Source organism: Uloborus diversus, chromosome 2, assembly GCF_026930045.1.
Source record: "Uloborus diversus isolate 005 chromosome 2, Udiv.v.3.1, whole genome shotgun sequence".
Taxonomy (NCBI): domain Eukaryota; kingdom Metazoa; phylum Arthropoda; class Arachnida; order Araneae; family Uloboridae; genus Uloborus; species Uloborus diversus.
Window position 1 is genome coordinate 67928529 of NC_072732.1, and position 20102 is coordinate 67948630.

Genomic DNA, 20102 nt, shown 5'->3' on the forward strand with positions numbered 1-20102 from the left:
TAAATTATTATTGATTTGCCGCAAGCATTTATTGATTTCTAAATGCTTGTGACAGTCGAAACACAAAGAAATTCCAGATATTGCTAATGAAAGAATATGTGTATGAGCGTAAAAAGTATTCCATGAATCAGAAATTAAATGCATTTTCATGTTTATTCTTTACATTCAGGCTAAAACCATATGGTCAAACAAAATATTCTGAAATTGCAGTGGAATAAATCAGTATAATTAAGTAAAGGATCATTAGGGCAATGCTATGTCAGATAAATAACTTTTTGACCTTACCATCTCCGATTTTAACGAAAATTGGTGTCAGAGACAAAAATGTTAAGATGAGTTACCCTGCCAATTTTTAGAATTCTACTTTAAAAATTTTACGAAATACAAGGCTGTTAAAGAACTGAAAAAGTAAGAAAAAAAACGAAAAGTTGTGACATTCAAATAACTGTAATTTCTCTTCAAATTATAGTAGAATACAAATTCAAAAACCATTGTAAAGCTAAAGAATAGTGCTTTCTTTTGATGTTAAACATGACTTTCTTACGACAGGTTTAAGTTTCAAGGTCATTCACCGTAACTTTTGACCTTGAATATCTTTAAAAATGCCCCCTAAGAATTTCTTTAAAAAATATATATTTTAAAGCTCTAACTCTATTCTTCCACTACACCAAAACTTAGACTGGGATCGCAATGGCAAGGTACTGAAAAAAATCAAGAACTTTCACATGTTTTACATTGTGAAATTCCATATGTCAGGTCAGTCATCTTCTTGACCTTCTCACCTTTTTTGATTTCAATGAAATTTCGTGTGAAGGACACATACAACAAGATAAGTAATCCTGTCAATTTTCAGAATTCTTCTTCACAAATGTTACGAAATACAGGGCTGTTAAAAACTTCAAAGGTGCAAAATAAACGGAAAGTTGTGACATGCAAATGACTGTAACTTCTATTGTTCTACCTAATTGCAATAGAATAAAAATTTGAAAACCACTGTAAAGTTAAAGGCTAGAGCTTTCTATTAGGATAAAACATGGCTTCCTCCTCTTCCCTCCTTCAGGAAGAGGGCTTTCCCTCTTCCTAAGTCAGATTCAAGGTTCTTGACCTTTGACCTTGAATATCTCATAACATGCCCCCTTAGAATTTTTCAAAAGAAATGCATTTTATAGCTCCAACACTATTCTTCTACTACATCAAAACTTAGGTTGGGATCGCAATGGCAAGGGACTGCAAAAAAAAAAAAATCAAAAATGTTTACGTATTTTTGTTGCATGTTTTACATTATTCCTGTCCTAATATTATTGTTTTAATTATATTAATAATATATATATATATATATATGTTTAAAGAAATTCTAAGGTGGCGTGTTTTTAGACATTGAAGGTCGAAATTCACGGTGAATTGAACCATGGTGAACACATAAAAACGTTCATACCGTTGACGCACGGTGAACCTTGAAAATTAAACCTGTCGTGAGAAAACCATGTTTTATACCAATAGAAAGCTGTATTCTTTAACTTTACAATGGTTTTTAAATTTTTATTCTACTGTATTTAGGATAGAACGATAGAAGTTACAGTCATTTGCGTGTCACAACTTTCTGTTTATTTTGCGGCTTTAGAGTTTTTAACAGCCCTGTATTTCATACCATTTTTGAAGTAGAATTCTGAAAATTGGCAGGAGTGTTTATCGTGTTGTATGTGTCCTTCACACGAAATTTCATTAAAATTGAAATGGTGAGGAGGTCAAGAAGGTGACTGACCTGACATATGGAATTTCGCAATGTAAAACATGTGAACATTCTTGATTTTTTTTCAGTACCTTGCCATTGCGATCCCAGTCTAAATTTTGGTGTAGTGGAAGAATAGTGTTAGAGCTATAAAATATATTTTTTGAAAAAATTCTAAGGGGGCATGTTTTGAGATATTCAAGGTCAAAAGTCACGGTGAATGGCCTTGAAACTTAAACCTGTGGTAAGAAAGTCATGTTTTATATACGTGCTTTTTCAGTTTTTTAACAGCCCTGTATTTCGTAAAATTTTTAAAGTAGAATTCTAAAAATTGGTAGGATACCTTATCTTGACATTTGTGTCCCTCACACCAATTTTCGTTAAAATCGGAGATTGTGAGGTCAAAAAGTGATTGATCTGACATGGAATTGCCCATTAATTAAGTAAATGCTGGATAAATGATAATAAAAATTATAAGAAAAATACGTAGTATGAAATGTTTGCTTAAAGCAGGGGTTCTGAACCTGGGCGGGGGGTGCTGGGGAAGCTGTAAAAGGTTCCGGGCCAAGCTTTTTATCCTTTCCAAGATCGAAAGATCTCCTTGATCATATGAAGAATCTACCATTGCTCACAGATTAATGAATGGTCGGATCTCCTATCAGGTCATTTCGTAGCATTTGCAAATTAAATTACCAACTTGTTTGTAGTCTCAAAAACTGGAAGTTAAGTTGGCGAGTGATGCTTTTAAAATTAACTTGGATATACTTCCTGATCGTCTTCAAGAACAGGTGATCGACCTAAAATGTAATTTTGAAGCAAACGCAGAAGGTGCAAGCATAGATGTTGGAAAGACATTTCCAGTTTGTCCGAAATTTAGTGAAAATGACAGATGTACTACATACCAGCCTCACCTAGATTCCAGGTTATTTCCAATAAATTTGCATTTTGTTCTTTGATTCTATATTTTCTAAAAATAATGTACTCAAAATAAAAGTTACGTAGTGGTGTGATATTTTGTGTATGAAACAGGGGCGTGTACAATGGGGTAGAAGGGAAATCTGTTGGCCCGAGCCCGAGCTTGAAGGGGCCCGAGATTTTTAAAACGAGAGTGAAATATATGTAAGGACGAAGGGGTAAACAATATGTAGGGGGGCCGAAATTTTTAAAAGGAGGATGAAATATGTGTAAGGACGTATGGGTAAACAATATGGATTGGGACCAGGTAAAAGTCATTTGTCACGGGTTCCAAAATTTCTGCACACGCCTCTGGTATGAAATACTATTTTCAGTAAACAACCAGATTCACTTAAGCTATTCAAACTAGCTTCAGTTTCAAATTCCGAGTGTATTGTTTGTACTGATCATTTAGGGTGGCGGGAAAAGAGGATCGTGACCGCTCATCGGTGTTGAAAAGAGAAGGCTGAGCTTGAATGGTTGAGAACCGCTGGCTTGAGAGGTACACTCTACAAACTTTTATAGGTAGATTACGATTTATACGTTGGCTAACGAAGAATAATGTCCAATAATATACAGAAATCTAAATAATAAGCTATGTATTCATAACTAGTATCGAAGAAACAAAGCAATTTAAGAATTAATGATCTCAGTAAAAATTTGTCTAACACACACACACACACAAATCAAATTCACTTGAAGCCCGTTTGTTCAGGGCACTTCCAACCGTCCGTTGAATCCAAGAAAAGCTAAAGAAAAAAAAAACTTATGTAATTGTAAATTTTTCTACAAATATTCACTAAACATAAATGGAACCCGACTTGAATCGTTTTTTCGTCAGCAAATTAAATTTCTCATGTATAATGTGGCTGATAAAATATTATTGCATAAATGAAAACAGAAATTGCCTTTTTATGAAATTTTGCGTTGATTTTACAAATTATCGCGTGAAGTTGTACCGAAGTTATGAAAAAATTACTGGATTTTCCCTTTTTAGTTATTTTTGTGAAATAGCTCATTTTTGTTCTTCTACCTTCAGTTTTATTTTAAATCGGTTCTGTTTCTGATTATTTTTCTTTTATTTATTTTTTCATTCACTTTCCAGCGTTTTCGTCGCAACCTTCCACCGAGTCTTCTCCGCAGAATGTCCACCAGCACTTGGACTACGACAACATCTGCTACTGGATTACCAACTCTTGAACCTGAACCTTCCAGAAAAAGGAGCACGAGCTTTCGTCATCCAACTGACTCCCAGAACACCTCCCCCAGGGGTGGAAATAGTCCTCAGGCAGGATGTGCTATCTCTCCCAGGTGAGGTTTATGTAAGGACGGATGCAGTGAGAAGCAAAGGGATGAAAGTGGACATTTTCAAGTTTTGAGTAAAACGCGTTTAAAGTTGCAGTCCTAGGTAGGCTTTCATTGGAGACTTTTTCTAAATCATGCTGCGTAGCAGCACCTACCAGCGCTACTAGTACTATCTCTTGCCTCAAATAGAGGAGAGGTTCACCTAACATTTTTTAATGGTTATCTCCAAATTTTCAAATTTTTCACTTACATCCATTTGCTTCTCACTGTCTGTAATATTAAGAAATTGAATTGTGGGACATATTCATTGATAATGCACACAAAAGTGCAATTTACTTCAAAATTTAATCTTCCAAAAGAATAAGAAGAATGACAAACTTAATTATTTCTATTCACTACAGATTCACCATGACAAGTTTATCTAGCTGAAACCAGTTACCTCGCATTTGTAAGTCTGCTAGAGAGGAAAATGTAAGATCACTTGACCTTAGAAAAAACAACTTTTTTTTTTACAGAGTCATCTTCGAACAATGATGACGCCTACTCGATTATTTGGAAGTATCTGGAACTCTCAGAATGTCTTCCATATGTTACCTAGTCCACTCTCTCACCAAGAGTTTAGCTTTGAAAGTTATTGAAAGTGGGGCAATAGACCTTGTTTCCATTTACCTATATTTCTTTTTACCCCATCTAACGCTACTTGTGTACAAACAACTTCCATCTTTAAATACGCGCTTTGGTTGAGTTCTTGTTCCTGTTCGTTTATTGGTTTTCTTTTCTCTCATTGATTCGGAACTCAACACGAAAAGCCGTGCTTTTAAACCTTAAAAAAAAATATTAACTTTAATGCCAAATTCTGTACTTCAGAGCCAGACTGACGTAAGTCCAAACATTGCTACTTTCCGTGTACTAGTGCATTGTATGTAGAAGTATATTTCGAATCGAGCCATGTGAAAGTAATTATTTAAAAAAAATCCTTTTCTTTTTTTAAACCAGAGTTAAAAGAGCGCGCGTCACATCATGTGGCAGAAAAAAAGTTTTCCATCTCTCCTGTAAAATTTCCATATCGTGATTTACTTCTTTCTGACACTAAGGTACATAATTGTTATTTGTGCACAGCCCATTTTGTTTTACTTTTACGTTCACTTCTAAATTAGCAATACCAAAATGCAAGAACTCAGTTCAAAAGCTAATCATGATTCAATATTTACATTTTTAAAACTTACCACGCAACTTCCATACATGTATCTAAATACCTATTCTGTAAAATTAAAATTTTACCGAAAATGAAAACTGAACTGATAAAGCAAAAAGGGGAGTTGAAAGTTTCTTAATCAAGAGTAGTTTATTTATTGTTATTAGAATTCTAATAAAGTTGTTAGATCGTTATCAAGGATAACCAATTCTTTGTCCCTTCATCTGTTGCAAAATGAAACTAATAATTCGGCTGACCTTTCATAAATTACCTTCGTTATCAATAATTGTCCCTAACTATCGTCATTTTTCTATAATGACTTTGACATTTTCAAACAGTAGTGCTTTTTTCACCATTTGTGAGCTTTTTTACTTTCATCACGTTTAATCATTTTGAGACAGCTTGGCAAACTTTTATCTTATGGGTTTTTCCTCTTTTTTTACGTTACTTCAGTTTGTGTGCATTTTTTTTTTTTTTTTTTTTTTTGCTTACTGTATTTTTTACGCATTATTTTTGTATAAAACTTAACCTTTTATGCATTTTTTAAAAAAAATAAACTGAAATATACTGGTTTGATCAATGGTCACACTCGCTTAGTTATGCTCATATTAAAATCTAGGAATGGCAATGTTCATTGAATTCCTTTTTTTTTTTTTCGGGAAACAAGCAAGTGTTCAATAAATTGATAAAGCACTTCTTTTCTTGCAATAAAATCAAATTTTAAGTATCTTGACTTACCGATTCGGGAAACATTAAAATTAAAAATGGATAAATGACAAATCGTTTTGGAAAGGTTCGTCTGCCCGACAACAACAAAAGTTGTTGTTGTTGTTCTGCTTCATGCCCCTTGGTCCATGATACCACGTCGCAGAAGTTGTAACAAAAGCAAATAAATAAATTAAATTAACGGAACTATTCTACTGCTCAATTATTATTTCTCAGTTGCCAAATTTCTCTATGTTTTATCATAAATTCTATAATTTGAGCAAGAATTGGTCAGAAAATTAATTTCGGCCATGTGTGCTTATTAGCTTGAAATAATCTTAAATATCTTAATTAATGGTAAAAATAACCTATATTTCAAAGAATAAAAGCTAAGGAATGTGTCGTGCGAATAAAACTGCGATGTCATTCAATATATATATATATATATATATATATATCTTTATACATAAAGGGCTAATCTCTGTCCGGATGTCCGGAGTAAACTTCAAAACTACTGGAGGGATTTTAACCATTTTTTCACCATAGATAGCTACATAATCAGGGAGCAACTTAGGATATAATTTATTGCTAAAAATCTTAGTTTAAGAACGTTGTGATCGAAAACAGTAAATGTCATGTTATTTCCACATCAAATGATTAAAGATTAAACCCATTGTTTCGAAAATTGCCTAACAACAGCAACATTAAAAGTAATCATAATGTAAATTTTGAATCAAGGCTTCTCCGGAGCAAACATGAGTCTAAAGTCATTTAAACATTTGGAAACTCACTTTTTGCACACTTAGGTAAACATAGTAGAGAGCTTTTTTTCTTTTTTGTGTGTGTACTATTTAAGTAAATAAAGCGCAGTTTTTTTAGTGATCTTTGTTTTTGTTAGATATATTTTGGAAATTCTTCAAATTTTTATATGCTTCACTTTGCGCTTTCGTTTCTAAATGATCACTCTTTCGTTCTTTATACTTATTGCTGTTTTACTTTTATGGGTAAGGATGAAGCTCAATTTTTAATGACGTCAAAGCGGTGTGTTTTGAGTTCTGTCAGTTAAAACAGAAAACAAAAGAAAGTAGCAATTGTTTCTCACAATTATTACTGACCCAGGCAACGCCGGATATTTTTGCTAGTATATATATATATATATATCAATGTTTGGTCATTAACAGAGAAACCCGTCTGAGACCTAAATGCAAAGACAATTGACTGTTTTTGTCTGAGAACCATTAAAATAATAAATCACACTGACTGCAGGTAAGATTTTATGCCTGGAAAAATAAGGTGGGATTGTTCTTGAAGGATGTTGTATTGAGAATTCCCTGATGGTGTTCACATGAAAGTTGATTACAAACTTGATATTGACAATAGTAGACAAACCTTCCCATTACTGAGTGGGTGCTGATAACCAGTTACTTAACTCTACGTGTATGTACTTAGGTATGTACATGGTCTTCGATGGCATTTTAGTCTACCTGTATGTCGTAAAACTTCAAAATTATATTACTTTTACCTTCTTCAATGTATAAATTTTTACAAAGAAAAAACCTGCATATTTTCCCAATGACGAAACCAAAAGCAAGGATTTATAAATTAAACTGAAGTTTTCAAAAAGCGGTAGTTAAGAAAGTAACTTCACAAAAACACTGCACTTTTGAAAATAATTTGCATTTTCTGTGCATTTTGATTAAAATAATTTATTATTAACCATTGATTTTAAAGATTACCACATTGCAAAAGTTGTATTTTTTTATTGAAATGGTTATCTCTTTCTAAATGTCTTAAACTACTTTTTTCAAAAATTTAATCGGAAAAAACCCCTTGCAATTTGATTCTCGAATTGAAAAATATACCAAGGAGATCTGGTCATAAAATTTCATGCCTGCTTGAAATCGTGATTTATCACTTTTTACCTTCTCAAACTTCTTTAAAATAAAATTTACTATCTTCTTAAACTTATCCTTTACAAAAGTTTTTCAACCTCCTCACCTCAAAGAATATATTATTTACGCGGAGCGATGCAGTGTTTTAAAAATAATTGGGGGTGCTTTAAATCAAATGAGTCCAAAATGAGGGTCCGATGAGTCCTCGTAAAAATGTAAATTACTTACTATTTTTGTGAAAAATGCTTGGTGGGAAATATCAGCTTAACTTATTGTTCTATAAGTTAAGATTTCCCCTTTTACAGGGATTAGATTCTTCAGATATTCGACTAAACTTCCAAATTTTTTAAGTGTTAGAGAAATTTAATCTTTTTTAAACCTCTTTATAAGCGGTAGATAGGAACCATATTTTAAACAAATCGCATAAAAAATCGTTCAAAATTTCACGAGTAACTGTAAAAATCGTTTTCGGAACAAAAGTCATTGCTAAATCGCACAAAAAAATAAATAAATAAATAAATAAAAGCATACGGGAGACTGTGTTGTACCTTGGACCACTTCTAAAACTTTTTGGTTTTCAAGAAAAGAATGTGTGTGATTTTTATGGTTTTTAGCTATAAAACTAATTTCAAGCCTCTTTGCATAAGTAAAAGATATATTTCGGATTATAAAAAATATTTTTCTATTTTTGTACATTTTTCACAAATGTTATGTAATTTGGTTATGGTACATGATGCTCGTGTTCCTTGAGACAGACCTCTTGTACTTGCTTAACTACATAACTTACGTTGTATTCAAGTTCATTGGACCCACTTTCATTCAACTTTCTTAAATGTCTAGTAATGGTTGACCTGCTCACTTTGAATACTTTTTCGGCCTCTCTAAAAAACTTTTTTTTTTTTTTTTTTTTTTTGTCAGGATCATTACTTCTCGCTGCTTCACTAGCATTTTGCAATGCCTCAACATCTACTGGAACCCTCTTGATTCCAATTTTACTTCGAGGCATGATGAAATCCTACCTAAAATAAAATTAAAAAAAACATTAACTACAACCTATTATACCTATTGTACCTTGATCCAGTGGTTCAAGGTACAAGATGGAGCTTGGTTTCAAGGTACACGAGGGTGCATATTTATACAAAAGTGGCTACCCTAACCTAACAGCTACGTAAAAAGTAAAGACTAAATGTTGAATACACTTACCGAGAGATAGGCAATAGATATAATGGTCAATCAGTTGGGTAACACTAATCTTTAAAAGTCAAATTTAAGTAACAGTGGAATTATTTACTTTTGTTTGCACAAATCACAAAACAATCACTGTCCACATAAAAGCTAGAGTTTCAACCTGAACATCACTCTGGCAGATGGAGCGACTGTCATGGCTGACATAGTACAGTCGATTCCACTTAATGGAATAGCCATTTTGGCACGAAACTATATTTTAATAAGCGGGATATTCCATTAACCGGGATCAAAATAACACATTACATTGGTTTGGTACATTGAAAATGTATTACAATAAGCGGGCTATTCTATTAACCGATATTCTAATATGCGGGCTCGACTGTACCGTGATTCCTCACTTGGTAAATGCGCTAGCTGAGTAGAGTGCATGGCGCAAGGTACACCATGGTCAAGGTACAACAGTCTCAACTACTATTTAACGAGTATATTTTTGTAAAAAAAAATAATAATAAAGGTAGAGTTTTAAGAGTACTTCTAGGCTTTTTGCACACATTACTTGTACCAGCACTTCCTGGACGTTACATATTTGGATCTTTACTTCTGTTTTCTTGTGGCGAAAATGCGCAACCTCCCCACAAATATTCCGGGGGTTGCTCGAACACCGAAGCACCACCAGAGTCGGTGCCCCTATTTATACATTATTTACTTCCATTAAATCAATTATTTACTCGCATACTACTCAAATATTTTAGCACATAAAATAAACTACAATGAACACGATAGTTAGAACATGAGTACAGTAAGAAATGGCCTGGTTAAATTGCACAAAATTGCAAATTACTGTATACACGTGTTTCGGGGTTTCAAGGAACTCCTTTTTCAATGCAAAATAAGTGTTCTTGCGGATGAAAAGACAGCCGACATAAGCGTTTGTCTGATATATGTTTGTATAATATAAAATTAAAAACAAAGTCGCTACGAGAAACGCTCCTCTAACAGGATTTGAACTAACTCGTACCATTTTTTTAGCTGCTTTATAAGCTGAAGATATCCTGAGAATAGCAAAACAGTTGTTTTGCACTATTTTCAAGTTTGTGGTCTCCAGTAACATTTTACGTTTCAGCTCCGTGCTTGTATTAAGTTTTACCTAGGATTTTTGTTAAATTAGAAACCTTTATATCTCTTGTTCTAACCTATCGAGAAAGTAGGAACAAACTTTATCTTGTGCAGAAAACAAAGTTCTTTTGAACGACACAGAATGATAAGGGGTGTGAAAATATGTTATTCATTTAATTGGCAATTTATGTGATATTTTAGGTTTAAAAAAATACCAAAAAAAAAAAAAAAAAGTTGAGAAATGAAAAAAAAAAAAAAAAAAAAACTCACTGAGGTGCAAACCATAGGGGTCAGAAGTAAATTTGTACCAAATTTCATGGCTGTAGGTGCTATGAGGTCTCTCGGGCGTGAGGCAGACACAGACTCAATTTGACAACTTCCTTGAAAACACTTTTTTTTTAAAAAATAATTATATAGGGATAAAGAATACAAAACGTACAATAGTATAATGAACAGAAGTCAAATACACTTTGCCAAATACACTAATAAAATTGAACTGTAGCAAAGTAACCTGATATGTCTCTAAAGGACCCTAAATGACCTGTCTATAAATGAAGAAGTTTAACTGCAATTCTGTTAATTATGTTGTATTATATGTAATAAGCAAGGCGAATAAAAAATGGACATAGCTTAATTTTTATGTTAAGACAAGATACTTTGCAAGTGTTGCCTTAATACAAAATGAAAGTATGTTTAACACTACGTAAAAACAGTCCATATGCAACTATAAAATCTCTGTGAAATTCTTTCTGAGCGTTACATTCGTTCAGCAGAGCCAGAGCTCGTTAAGAACTAGAAGGGAAACAATTCCCTCGCAACATTCACTCTATTACAGGTCCTTAAATAGGGCTTTTTTTCTTTCTTCTTCTACCTCCAGCAACATTAGCTTAGACAGATAAAATCCGTATGCTGGTCTCGGTCTCTGTTCTCATTAGTAAACTTGTTTAAAGTGTTTGAGCCGCATTTAATTAAAAGTCTGCTTAAGATAGGAAGAATACAGAAATGCTCCTTTTTTGACGGTTAACAATGAGAATTTATGAAATTTGTCTTTTTCTGCTTCTTTTTGGAGGATTCATTATTCAAAAAAGAACTTAACGAGGAAAATGATAACAATTCGCATTGTTTATTTTTCATTTTATACTTTGCTGGATTTTTTTAAATATTTTTAATTAGACATTAAATTTTTACGTATACTTAAAAGCTGTTGTTTAATTTTTGATTTGTATTTTAAATTTTGCTTGCGGGTTTTTTAAAAGAATAAGTTTTTTGCGTGTGTTCTAGAATATTTAAGATATGTTTTGTTAACGGATAAAGTTTTGAATTGGAACTGCTCAATTAAACTTTATTGATGGAAATCTGTTCTTTGGCTTTTAATTGCGAAATATTTTTTAAAGAAACCATTTTGTATCATAATGTAAAGTATCAACTTTCTAAAATTTCCTCTGCATTTAAAAAAATATTATTTTTACGAAGTTAGAACTTTATTGTTTGATGTATAATAATTCCTAATGTTCAAATATATAAAAATAAATGACAAACTTTAAATTTTCGAAAATCAAGTGCGTAAAAATCACAAACTCGTGCAAATGGATTAAGCAATATGCAGGGTGTTCCGTTTTAACCTGCAACACCTTTATTTTCGCAACCGTTAGTCCTAGATGTATACTTCCCATTGCAAAAATGTTCAAAATCAGATAAAGAGTTCAGATAATTGAAATTTTGAAGTGAAAATAAAATTGAGTAAAAGAAATACGAAATGTAACTTTTTATACGGGCCCCAGGTCGCATATAAGCTTCCTTTACTCCTGTTCGGGCATAGGAAAATTTCAGACCCTCTCATTGGCTTATTCGAGTGTCAATCAAAGCTTCAAAGCTGTGACGCCACTGTAAAGTTGATGGTCGTCTTTCGCAATGTGTTTCTTGTTTGTAATCTGCTAAATACGAATAAGCATTTGAAAATGAGATCTTTAATTGAATGTTGCTGACAAAAACAGCATTATTATTTCAAATCAAGTTCATCCTTTACAAAACAAATGAAAGCTGCCTTTGAGAAACTATGCTTCGAAATAAAAATAAATGGCGCCATCTTTAAGCAAAAAATACATGTTTTACGACATCGTTTTAATTTAAATTGAAGTTATTTTTTAAATAATTCTCATGGTAAATTATTTTGTTGATGGAAAAGCGAATTCTACAATTTTTCATATTTTTAATGATATTAAATGCAAATTAAACAGCTCTTCTTAAAGAAATGATGTGTTTAAGTTAATAATAAATACTTCTAGTGAATAATTAATTACATAATAATTTCTATAATAGTTTTCTCTTGTGCCAGTTGATTTCTAGCTATTTTCTATTGAGTATGAGTTAGCATCCGAGAATAAGACTTCCAATAGAATATTGAGTGAGTCTGGCGAACATATCCTTCTTGTCACATACTCATAAAATAAAATAATGCTCTGCTTTAAAAAAAATGGCGCTTTTGAAGAAGGTACTATTGGAGTTTAATTTAACTCATTTGTCAACTAAAACTCAATGAAAGTTTTTAAAATTAAACAGCGAATTATTTAGCTTTTAATAATCTTCATAGTATTTAAAGTTATGTAAAAATTAATAGGTAATTTAAACCATTCAATGAAATAATTGAAAATGACATTAAAAAGCAATGTTTCTCAATGTAAAATTATATATATGTATTTCGAGTCAAATCACTTTCGAGTCAAACTTTCAGAAATCACACCCTTTGTCACCTTAAATTCATTTATTATTTAAAAAAAAAAAAAAAAATATCACACACAGTTGATGAAGTAATTCAAGAGAATTTTATGCAGTTTCTTTTACTATTTAACGTAAATACATTTGGGGGAAAAAAAGTTTCACAAAATTCTAATACTCGAAAATTCAACCATTTTTGAGACAATTTTGAGAATTTCGTGCAATAAAAAATTCGTGATAATTTTTTATTACACGAAATTATTACAAATTCGTTCGTTTTTCGTGTAATAAAATTTCGTGTGAAATTTAATGTATTGTAATAAATGCAACTAAATTTTTAGTCTGGGCCCATGAAGAGATCAGCAGCTGCTAAATATTTCCAACAAAAAAAGCAAAAACCTTCGACTTTCTATCGTTGAAATAAGACCTTCGTGGTTTCATGAATAGTTCTGAAACCATTTGAATGTAATCATTCAAATACATTAAATATCATACATTCATTAAAAAAAAATTTAAAGTATTAAAAAAATGAAATTTAAAATCTTGTGAAAATTGTTCTTTTTTGGTATCAAACTTAAGTTGTCTTTAAAACAAGCTGTTTTACAACTCTGTGTTTCTCGTAGAACTTGAGAAGTTGAAAATTAGGGTGAACACACTTTCATAATTTGCATTTTTTCCCTTGACGTACATATTTTATTAATAAAAGTGTGTGTGTGTGTGTGTGTGTGTGTGTGTGTGTGTGTTTCAAAACTTCTTTGGTTCTGAATCGTTTCGCAACTGTTTTATGAAAATTTATGTCATTTCTCTTCATATGGTATGGAAGAATTATTATTTTAATAATACTATGGCTTTTTAGTCCAGTCAGATGTACTTGAAAACCAACAGGGAACTAATCATAATTTATATTCATATTGAAGTCATATAAAAATAAAGTAAATATTGTAAAACAGATGTACATAATACATCAGCCAGATACAATATGAAACAATAGATATAGCAACGAGAAGGAAAAGTTACACGATAAACAATTTATTTACTGCACAATAGCAAATTATACTTGAAATTAGCATGTATAAAATTATTATCAATAAGTATTTGTTATTAACTTAAATGGTAATAATTTATCTGTTAATTAACTGTTTAAATTGCATTAAATATCATTAAGAATATGAAAAATTGCGGAATTCGCTTTTTAATTAACAAAATAATTTACCGTGATAATTATTTAAAAATAATTTCAATTTAAATTAAAACATTTTCGTAAAACATGCATTTTTGCTTAAAGATGGCGCCACCCATTTTTATTTGGAAGCAGTTTCTCAATAGCAGTTTTCATTTGTTTTGCAAAGGATGAAATTGATTGGAAATAAGAATGTTGTTTTTGTCAGCAACATTCAATTAAAGATCTCATTAGCAAATACTTATTCGTATTCAGCAGATTACAAACAAGAAACACACTACGAAAGACGACTATCAACATTATAGGCGTCACAGCTTTGAAGCTTTGATTGACACTCGAATAAGCCAATGAGAGGGCCTGGAATTTCCCTATGCCCAAACAGGAGGAACCCTAACTTATGTTTAGGTAAATACACTAAATTCAAAAACAATTCCAACACAAAACGTTTGCAATTAGTGCGACCAATATTCAATGAGATATGAAACACAAGAGTTTTGTGACTTACACCACTTTACACTCGGCGTCAAAAACACCTTTTGGGGGAAAATTTAGCAGTAAATAAGTGTTTAAAATTATATGTGTGCAGAGTGTGGTTTTCCAATTGTTCGAGGTTTTGCACTATGTTTTTGCGTGTCACGGCATAACATTTGCAAGTTTTGTTGTATAGCAATGAAAACTATAAATACCTTGTTTTCTTTTTTTTTTTTTACTTTTACAACCTGTCAATTTTCTGAAAGGGTGATAAGTTCCAATCTTAAATTCTGTATGGTCCCTTAAAACTTTGAACTGGAATGTCTCCTTGAGTTCTGGTCCCACAAATTTCAAGTTTTATGTGTCTGTAATCGTTTTCAATTTAGATTTCTCTAAATATAAGTAAGGGGACTTAGGACTCATTTAAAAAGTTAAATTTTGTATTTTTTGACTCATTTTTATTTTTGCTTTAAACTTTCAATATCTTAACATTATTTGATTCAATATTTTGAACATTTTTGCAATTTGAAGTATACATCTAGGACTAACGGTTGCGACAATAGAGGTCTTGCAGGTTAGAACGGAACACCTTGTATAATTTTATAAGGGTTTTAATGTAAGGCGATAGACTATATGCGCAAATTATTTTGTTATTATTACCATCTTAATAGTAAAGAACTAAAATTTAAAACATTTTTCATGTTTTATTTCATTTTAAAACCAAACACTGTTTTTTTTATTTCAAATTTATTTATTTCAAATTTAAAAGATTTTTGCTCAAAGTTAAAGTTTTATAAAGGTAATTTTAGTTTAAATTTTGTTTAAAAAAACTTATTTTCCATCTTAATGTAAAAAAAAAACTTACAGTTGGAATAAAAAAAAATGATAGGTTGTGGTCATCACGAAACTGTCTTCAATATCTGTTGAATGAATTCTTGAATTTAACGTATAATCGCTCCTAAAAAATTCTGTTATTCACAAAAGATGGAAGATTTCACTAATTGGTAAATTGGAGATCTTAATTCATTAGCGTTAAATTTTTCGCCAAAACCCCTGCGCGTGTCATATTTTTCCTTTGCATGCTTACACAAAGAGTAGCGAAATATCTATTTGCATAGGATTACCAAAATGAAGAGACACTCGCCAAGAATTGACGACCTTGCCAAACTCGCAATTACAAAACATCTCAGCAAGAGCAGAACAAAAGCGAAAACGGGAAAACCATTTTAAAAGCTTTGATTATTTTAATTACGAACATTGCATTACCAATAGAAGATGCCAACAAATAAAAAGTTTATTCGAACAGAAGGTGGCAAAAAGCAGCCCCTTGCAGCGATTAACTCGAAAATTAAATCAGCGCTTTTTTATGTGAAGGATCACGTTTATTCCAAATTTCATCCAAAACGTAGAATAACTTTTTGAGATATGGCACTCGTAATGAACATGAAAGAGGGTTCAATTTCACATCCCCTTTTGAGCTATTGATGGAAAAACCGAATCATCTCTTGTACCCTCGGAGGTCCTACCTGTCGAGCAATTTATGTCTGATTCCGTTCTTTACTTTTCGAGATTTAGCAGTCATATATATATATATATATATATATATATATATATATATATATATATATACTATAAGATACAGTCTTTACAAAATATTTAAATAGATTCGAATCAATGTTTTTTTTTTATTTCCAATTTTAGCTACCATAAACCCATTGTATCAGTTTTGGAATATAAAGATAATATTATTGATAATGAGATCAAGACGTAAAGAATCATAATGTTTTCCAAAATCTAAAAAGATTAGAAGTTTTTGTTTTTAAACCATACATTTTTATATTTAAATGTGATTTTTTTTATCCTTTTTTATTTTTTTCGAAATGAACCCCGAATTATCCGTCATGCCTCAAAATTCGAATTTTCCGGCATTCTGTTGAATCTCACGGCATGTCGGCTCTTTTCGGTATGTCAGCTAAAAATGGATAAAACAGTAAGTTATTGACGTTGAAAGTTTTATAAATGTATTGTTTATTATTTTTATGCATGGAAAATTAAATAAAACAAACTAAGAATTTATTTTCAAATATTTCCTACATTTGCATCAGTATTTACTTTATTAACGAACTGAAATAAACCATAGCAAAATGTATATACAGTGACTCCCAAAAGTGTTCGTACACCTAGAAATTTTGTAGTAAACCAAAATAACGCAAAACTGAGTCCGAATATGAAGTCCAATTTTTTTTCACATTATTCCTATGACATTCTGAATAAAACCCAGTAGTTTGTTTCAAAATATTGCCAAATTTTATTTTTGAAATCTGTCAAAAAACGATGGGACAGAGAAAAAATACGCCACATAAGTCATCGTACACTTTTCGAATAAATTCATGATTAAAATTATCATTTGTGGGTTTTTTATTATTTTTGCATTGTAATGACACTGTAAAGTCATTTGCTTTTAATTTTTTGTATATTTATTCCCTAATATTCTGCTTATCATTTTGAAATGGCAGGTATGCGTAGAAAACAACAAACACGATTCGAAATTTGATTTTTTTCCCTCACAGAAGTCATGAATTGGTTTGAAATGTCTCTAAATGAGTTAATTTATACCATTCTATAGTGAAGTGCCTGATAAAATGCTTTAAAGACAAGAATCGGATAGAAAACAAGGTAAGAAAAAGTCAACTGGCAAAGTTAACAAAGCGTGTTTGGAGGTTTAGAGTTAAAAAAATTATGAAAAATACACATTTGAGCGCTGAAAAAGTTCCTGCAGAATTGAATGAAAGATTTTACGTTTAATTTTCACCTAAAATTGTTCGCCAAGTTCTCTGATTAGCTGGATTAAAGGGGACCTCTTCCTGCAGGAATTTTATTGTTCGTGCGAAAAACAGTAAACCTACTCTTTCCGTAATAAAAACAATAATGAATAACCCCAAAACGTTTTGGAACAACGTCTTTCTTATAGATGAAAATAAATTCAATATCTTGGGTTAAATTGTTGTATAATTGTCAATAGAAAAAAAATTAGGAATTTAACCTTAAGAACTTAGCTGGATCAGTTAATCAGGGCGGTGAAGGTGTTTTTGCATGATGGTGCATAAGAGCATCAGGACTTGGAAATTTGGAATTTTTTGATGAAATAATGAATCGTGCTGTTTATTTAAATATTTCAAAAAACAATTTAAAAGTATTAGTCCAAAATTTGGCAATCGGAAACAACTTTGTTTTTTTATCAAAATAACGATAAGAAGTACACGTTTGCGTTTGGTGCCTCGAAAATTGTCCTTAAACTTAGAAATATCTCCTTAATCGCCAGATTTATACTTAATGGAACATATTTGGAGATATCTGGTGGCTAGATTATGAAAATACACCATTGAAACGAAAAGCGAACTAGAAACAGTAAGACTCGAAGTGCAACTGAACATTTATTTAGAAATTGCATAAAAAAAGACAGGAAAAACAATGAAGTCCATTCCCAGACGTTTAAAAGTTGTTGTTGATACTACATAAATATAATATTCTACTAAACAATAGTTTTGTAAAAAGTTAGATTATTTATTAATTTTTTGACATTTTTTCGAAGTGTACGAAGACTTTTGTAAGATAAGATTTCCGGCATTTTTTGGTTTTTTATTTAAAAAAAAATAAGTTTTAATGTTTTATTAAAAATTTTCGTGTAGTTTTGTTAAAAATACATCACAGATCTTATAACTAAATACCTAGTCCGAAATATCAATTTTAACCAATGCAAAGGGGCCTATTTTATTGAAAGTCGTAGGTGTACGAACACTTTTGGGAGCCACTGTAATTGATGTTCGCATTGCTGATAAAACATAAAATCTAAACTAGTTGAAAGTATTTTAAATTTACAAATTATAAAATCTTAATTTTTGATAACTACAATTACTTTTAAACGAAAATTAATTACTTACTACAAGCGATGTGGATCGGGAAAATACCCAGCGGATAGATAAATATTTTTCGGGTATTTACCTCGGGTATTTACCCAAGGCCTGGTATTTTACAAAAAAATGCAAAAAGTGAATGGGATTTTTTTTAAATTTTTTTTTTAAATCTAAATATGAAATAATTGGTAAAACTGATACATACATATGTATTACACAGTTTCTAATATTTTTTATTGAAAGATTTTATGAAATTATGAAAGAAATATATCGTGTGAACCAAAGAATCTTTTTTTTCAATGTCATAATTGTAGAAGATGTTTGATTTTTTTCTGTAACCAGTTAAGCTTTTTACTTTCTGTAGAACGGCTTTTTATATCTGAAATTTGACTATCAACATTGATTAGGCATATCCAACACACTTAATGTGAATATCATATTAGTTTGCTAAGTTGTTTCACACAATAATTCTTTAAATATGTGACCAAAGTACAATTTTTGGGCAAAAATTTATTGTTTTGTATATGGTTGGTTATACAAGGTGTATACTGAAAGTAATGCAATGGCCGCTCCTGAAATAGCCCTCATATACTGAAAGTAATGCAATGGCTCCAGGCCGCTTTTATTGATCGGAGTATAATCGAACTACTTGGTTTAGGTGAGGAGGACCCTAAGGTTTTTCCGGAATACCAGTATTGGGGTTCTCTGAGCTGTGGTAGTGGCCAGACGTAAGTTAATGTCAACCTCTGTGCATCGACCGTGTCACGGAAAAAATGGTACACGATTAAGTTTTGTCGCTTTTAAGTTTTGTCAACAAAATCTCTTGAGGAGACTAACAAAATGATTCGTGAGTCTCAAGGGCGCCCATATGCAAAATTTTAAGAGGGGGCTCAGATATTTTCCCCATAATTTAGCAGGATATTTCTTTATAGAAACTGATTTCAGTTCCGATTATAGTTATTAAAATTTGACATTTTTAAAAACTTTTTCAATTATGGCTGGAAAAGAAATGTTTTTATATTTTTGTAAAGAAAAAAGTACTAAAAATAATGAAATGCTAATTTCTATGAGGGGGCTTGAGCCCCCACTTGCCCCCTATATAGGCGCCCATGGTGAGGCTTACGGGAACTCTTCTGTGTCCTATTCATAAGTTTTGAGGTAGTTAAAGACCTCTAAAAAAGGCCGGGAAGAGGTTCCAGATGAACAACGCTCTAGGCGGCTGTCAACCAGCAAAACCGACAACAATGTGGCACGTGTTCCTCAGTTGTTGGACTTTGACCCTCGATTGACTATCAAGATGGTTGCAAATAAACTGAACATATCGTCTACTGCTATGTTTCGCATTACTCAAGATTTAGCAATGAGAAAAGTGTGAGGCAAGTTTGTGCCGAAGCATCTTGCTATAAAGAGCTGCGAGTCCACGAGTTCTTGGCTAAACCCCAGGTGAAAACGCTGTCTCAGCCCCCTATAGTCCTGACGTCGCCCCGACAGACTTCTTTTTGTTCCCTCAGATTAAGGTAGGCCTGAAATGAACCCATTTTTCATCCCTAGAAAAGATCCAATCAGCCATGACGAAGACCTTAGGGGAATCCCCCCAAAACGCCTTTCAGGGCAATTACCAGTCATGGCAGAGACGATGGAAGAGATGTGCAGAAGCCCAAGGACATTACTTTGAAGAATTTTAAGTGTTTGTGCAAATCTGTTCAATAAATTACTTTTTTTTAAAAAATGCGTTACT

General features: G+C 31.7%; 1 protein-coding gene across 1 annotated transcript in view; it reads left to right on the top strand.

The window, feature by feature from the left end:
- Nucleotides 1-20102, top strand: part of LOC129216348 (cGMP-inhibited 3',5'-cyclic phosphodiesterase 3A-like) — a 602719-nt gene that overhangs the window by 455411 nt on the left and 127206 nt on the right. Inside the window, exon 3 of the mRNA XM_054850562.1 lies at nucleotides 3789-3994. Coding sequence (XP_054706537.1) covers nucleotides 3789-3994 — 206 coding nt within the window. The remainder of the gene's footprint in view (nucleotides 1-3788; nucleotides 3995-20102) is intronic.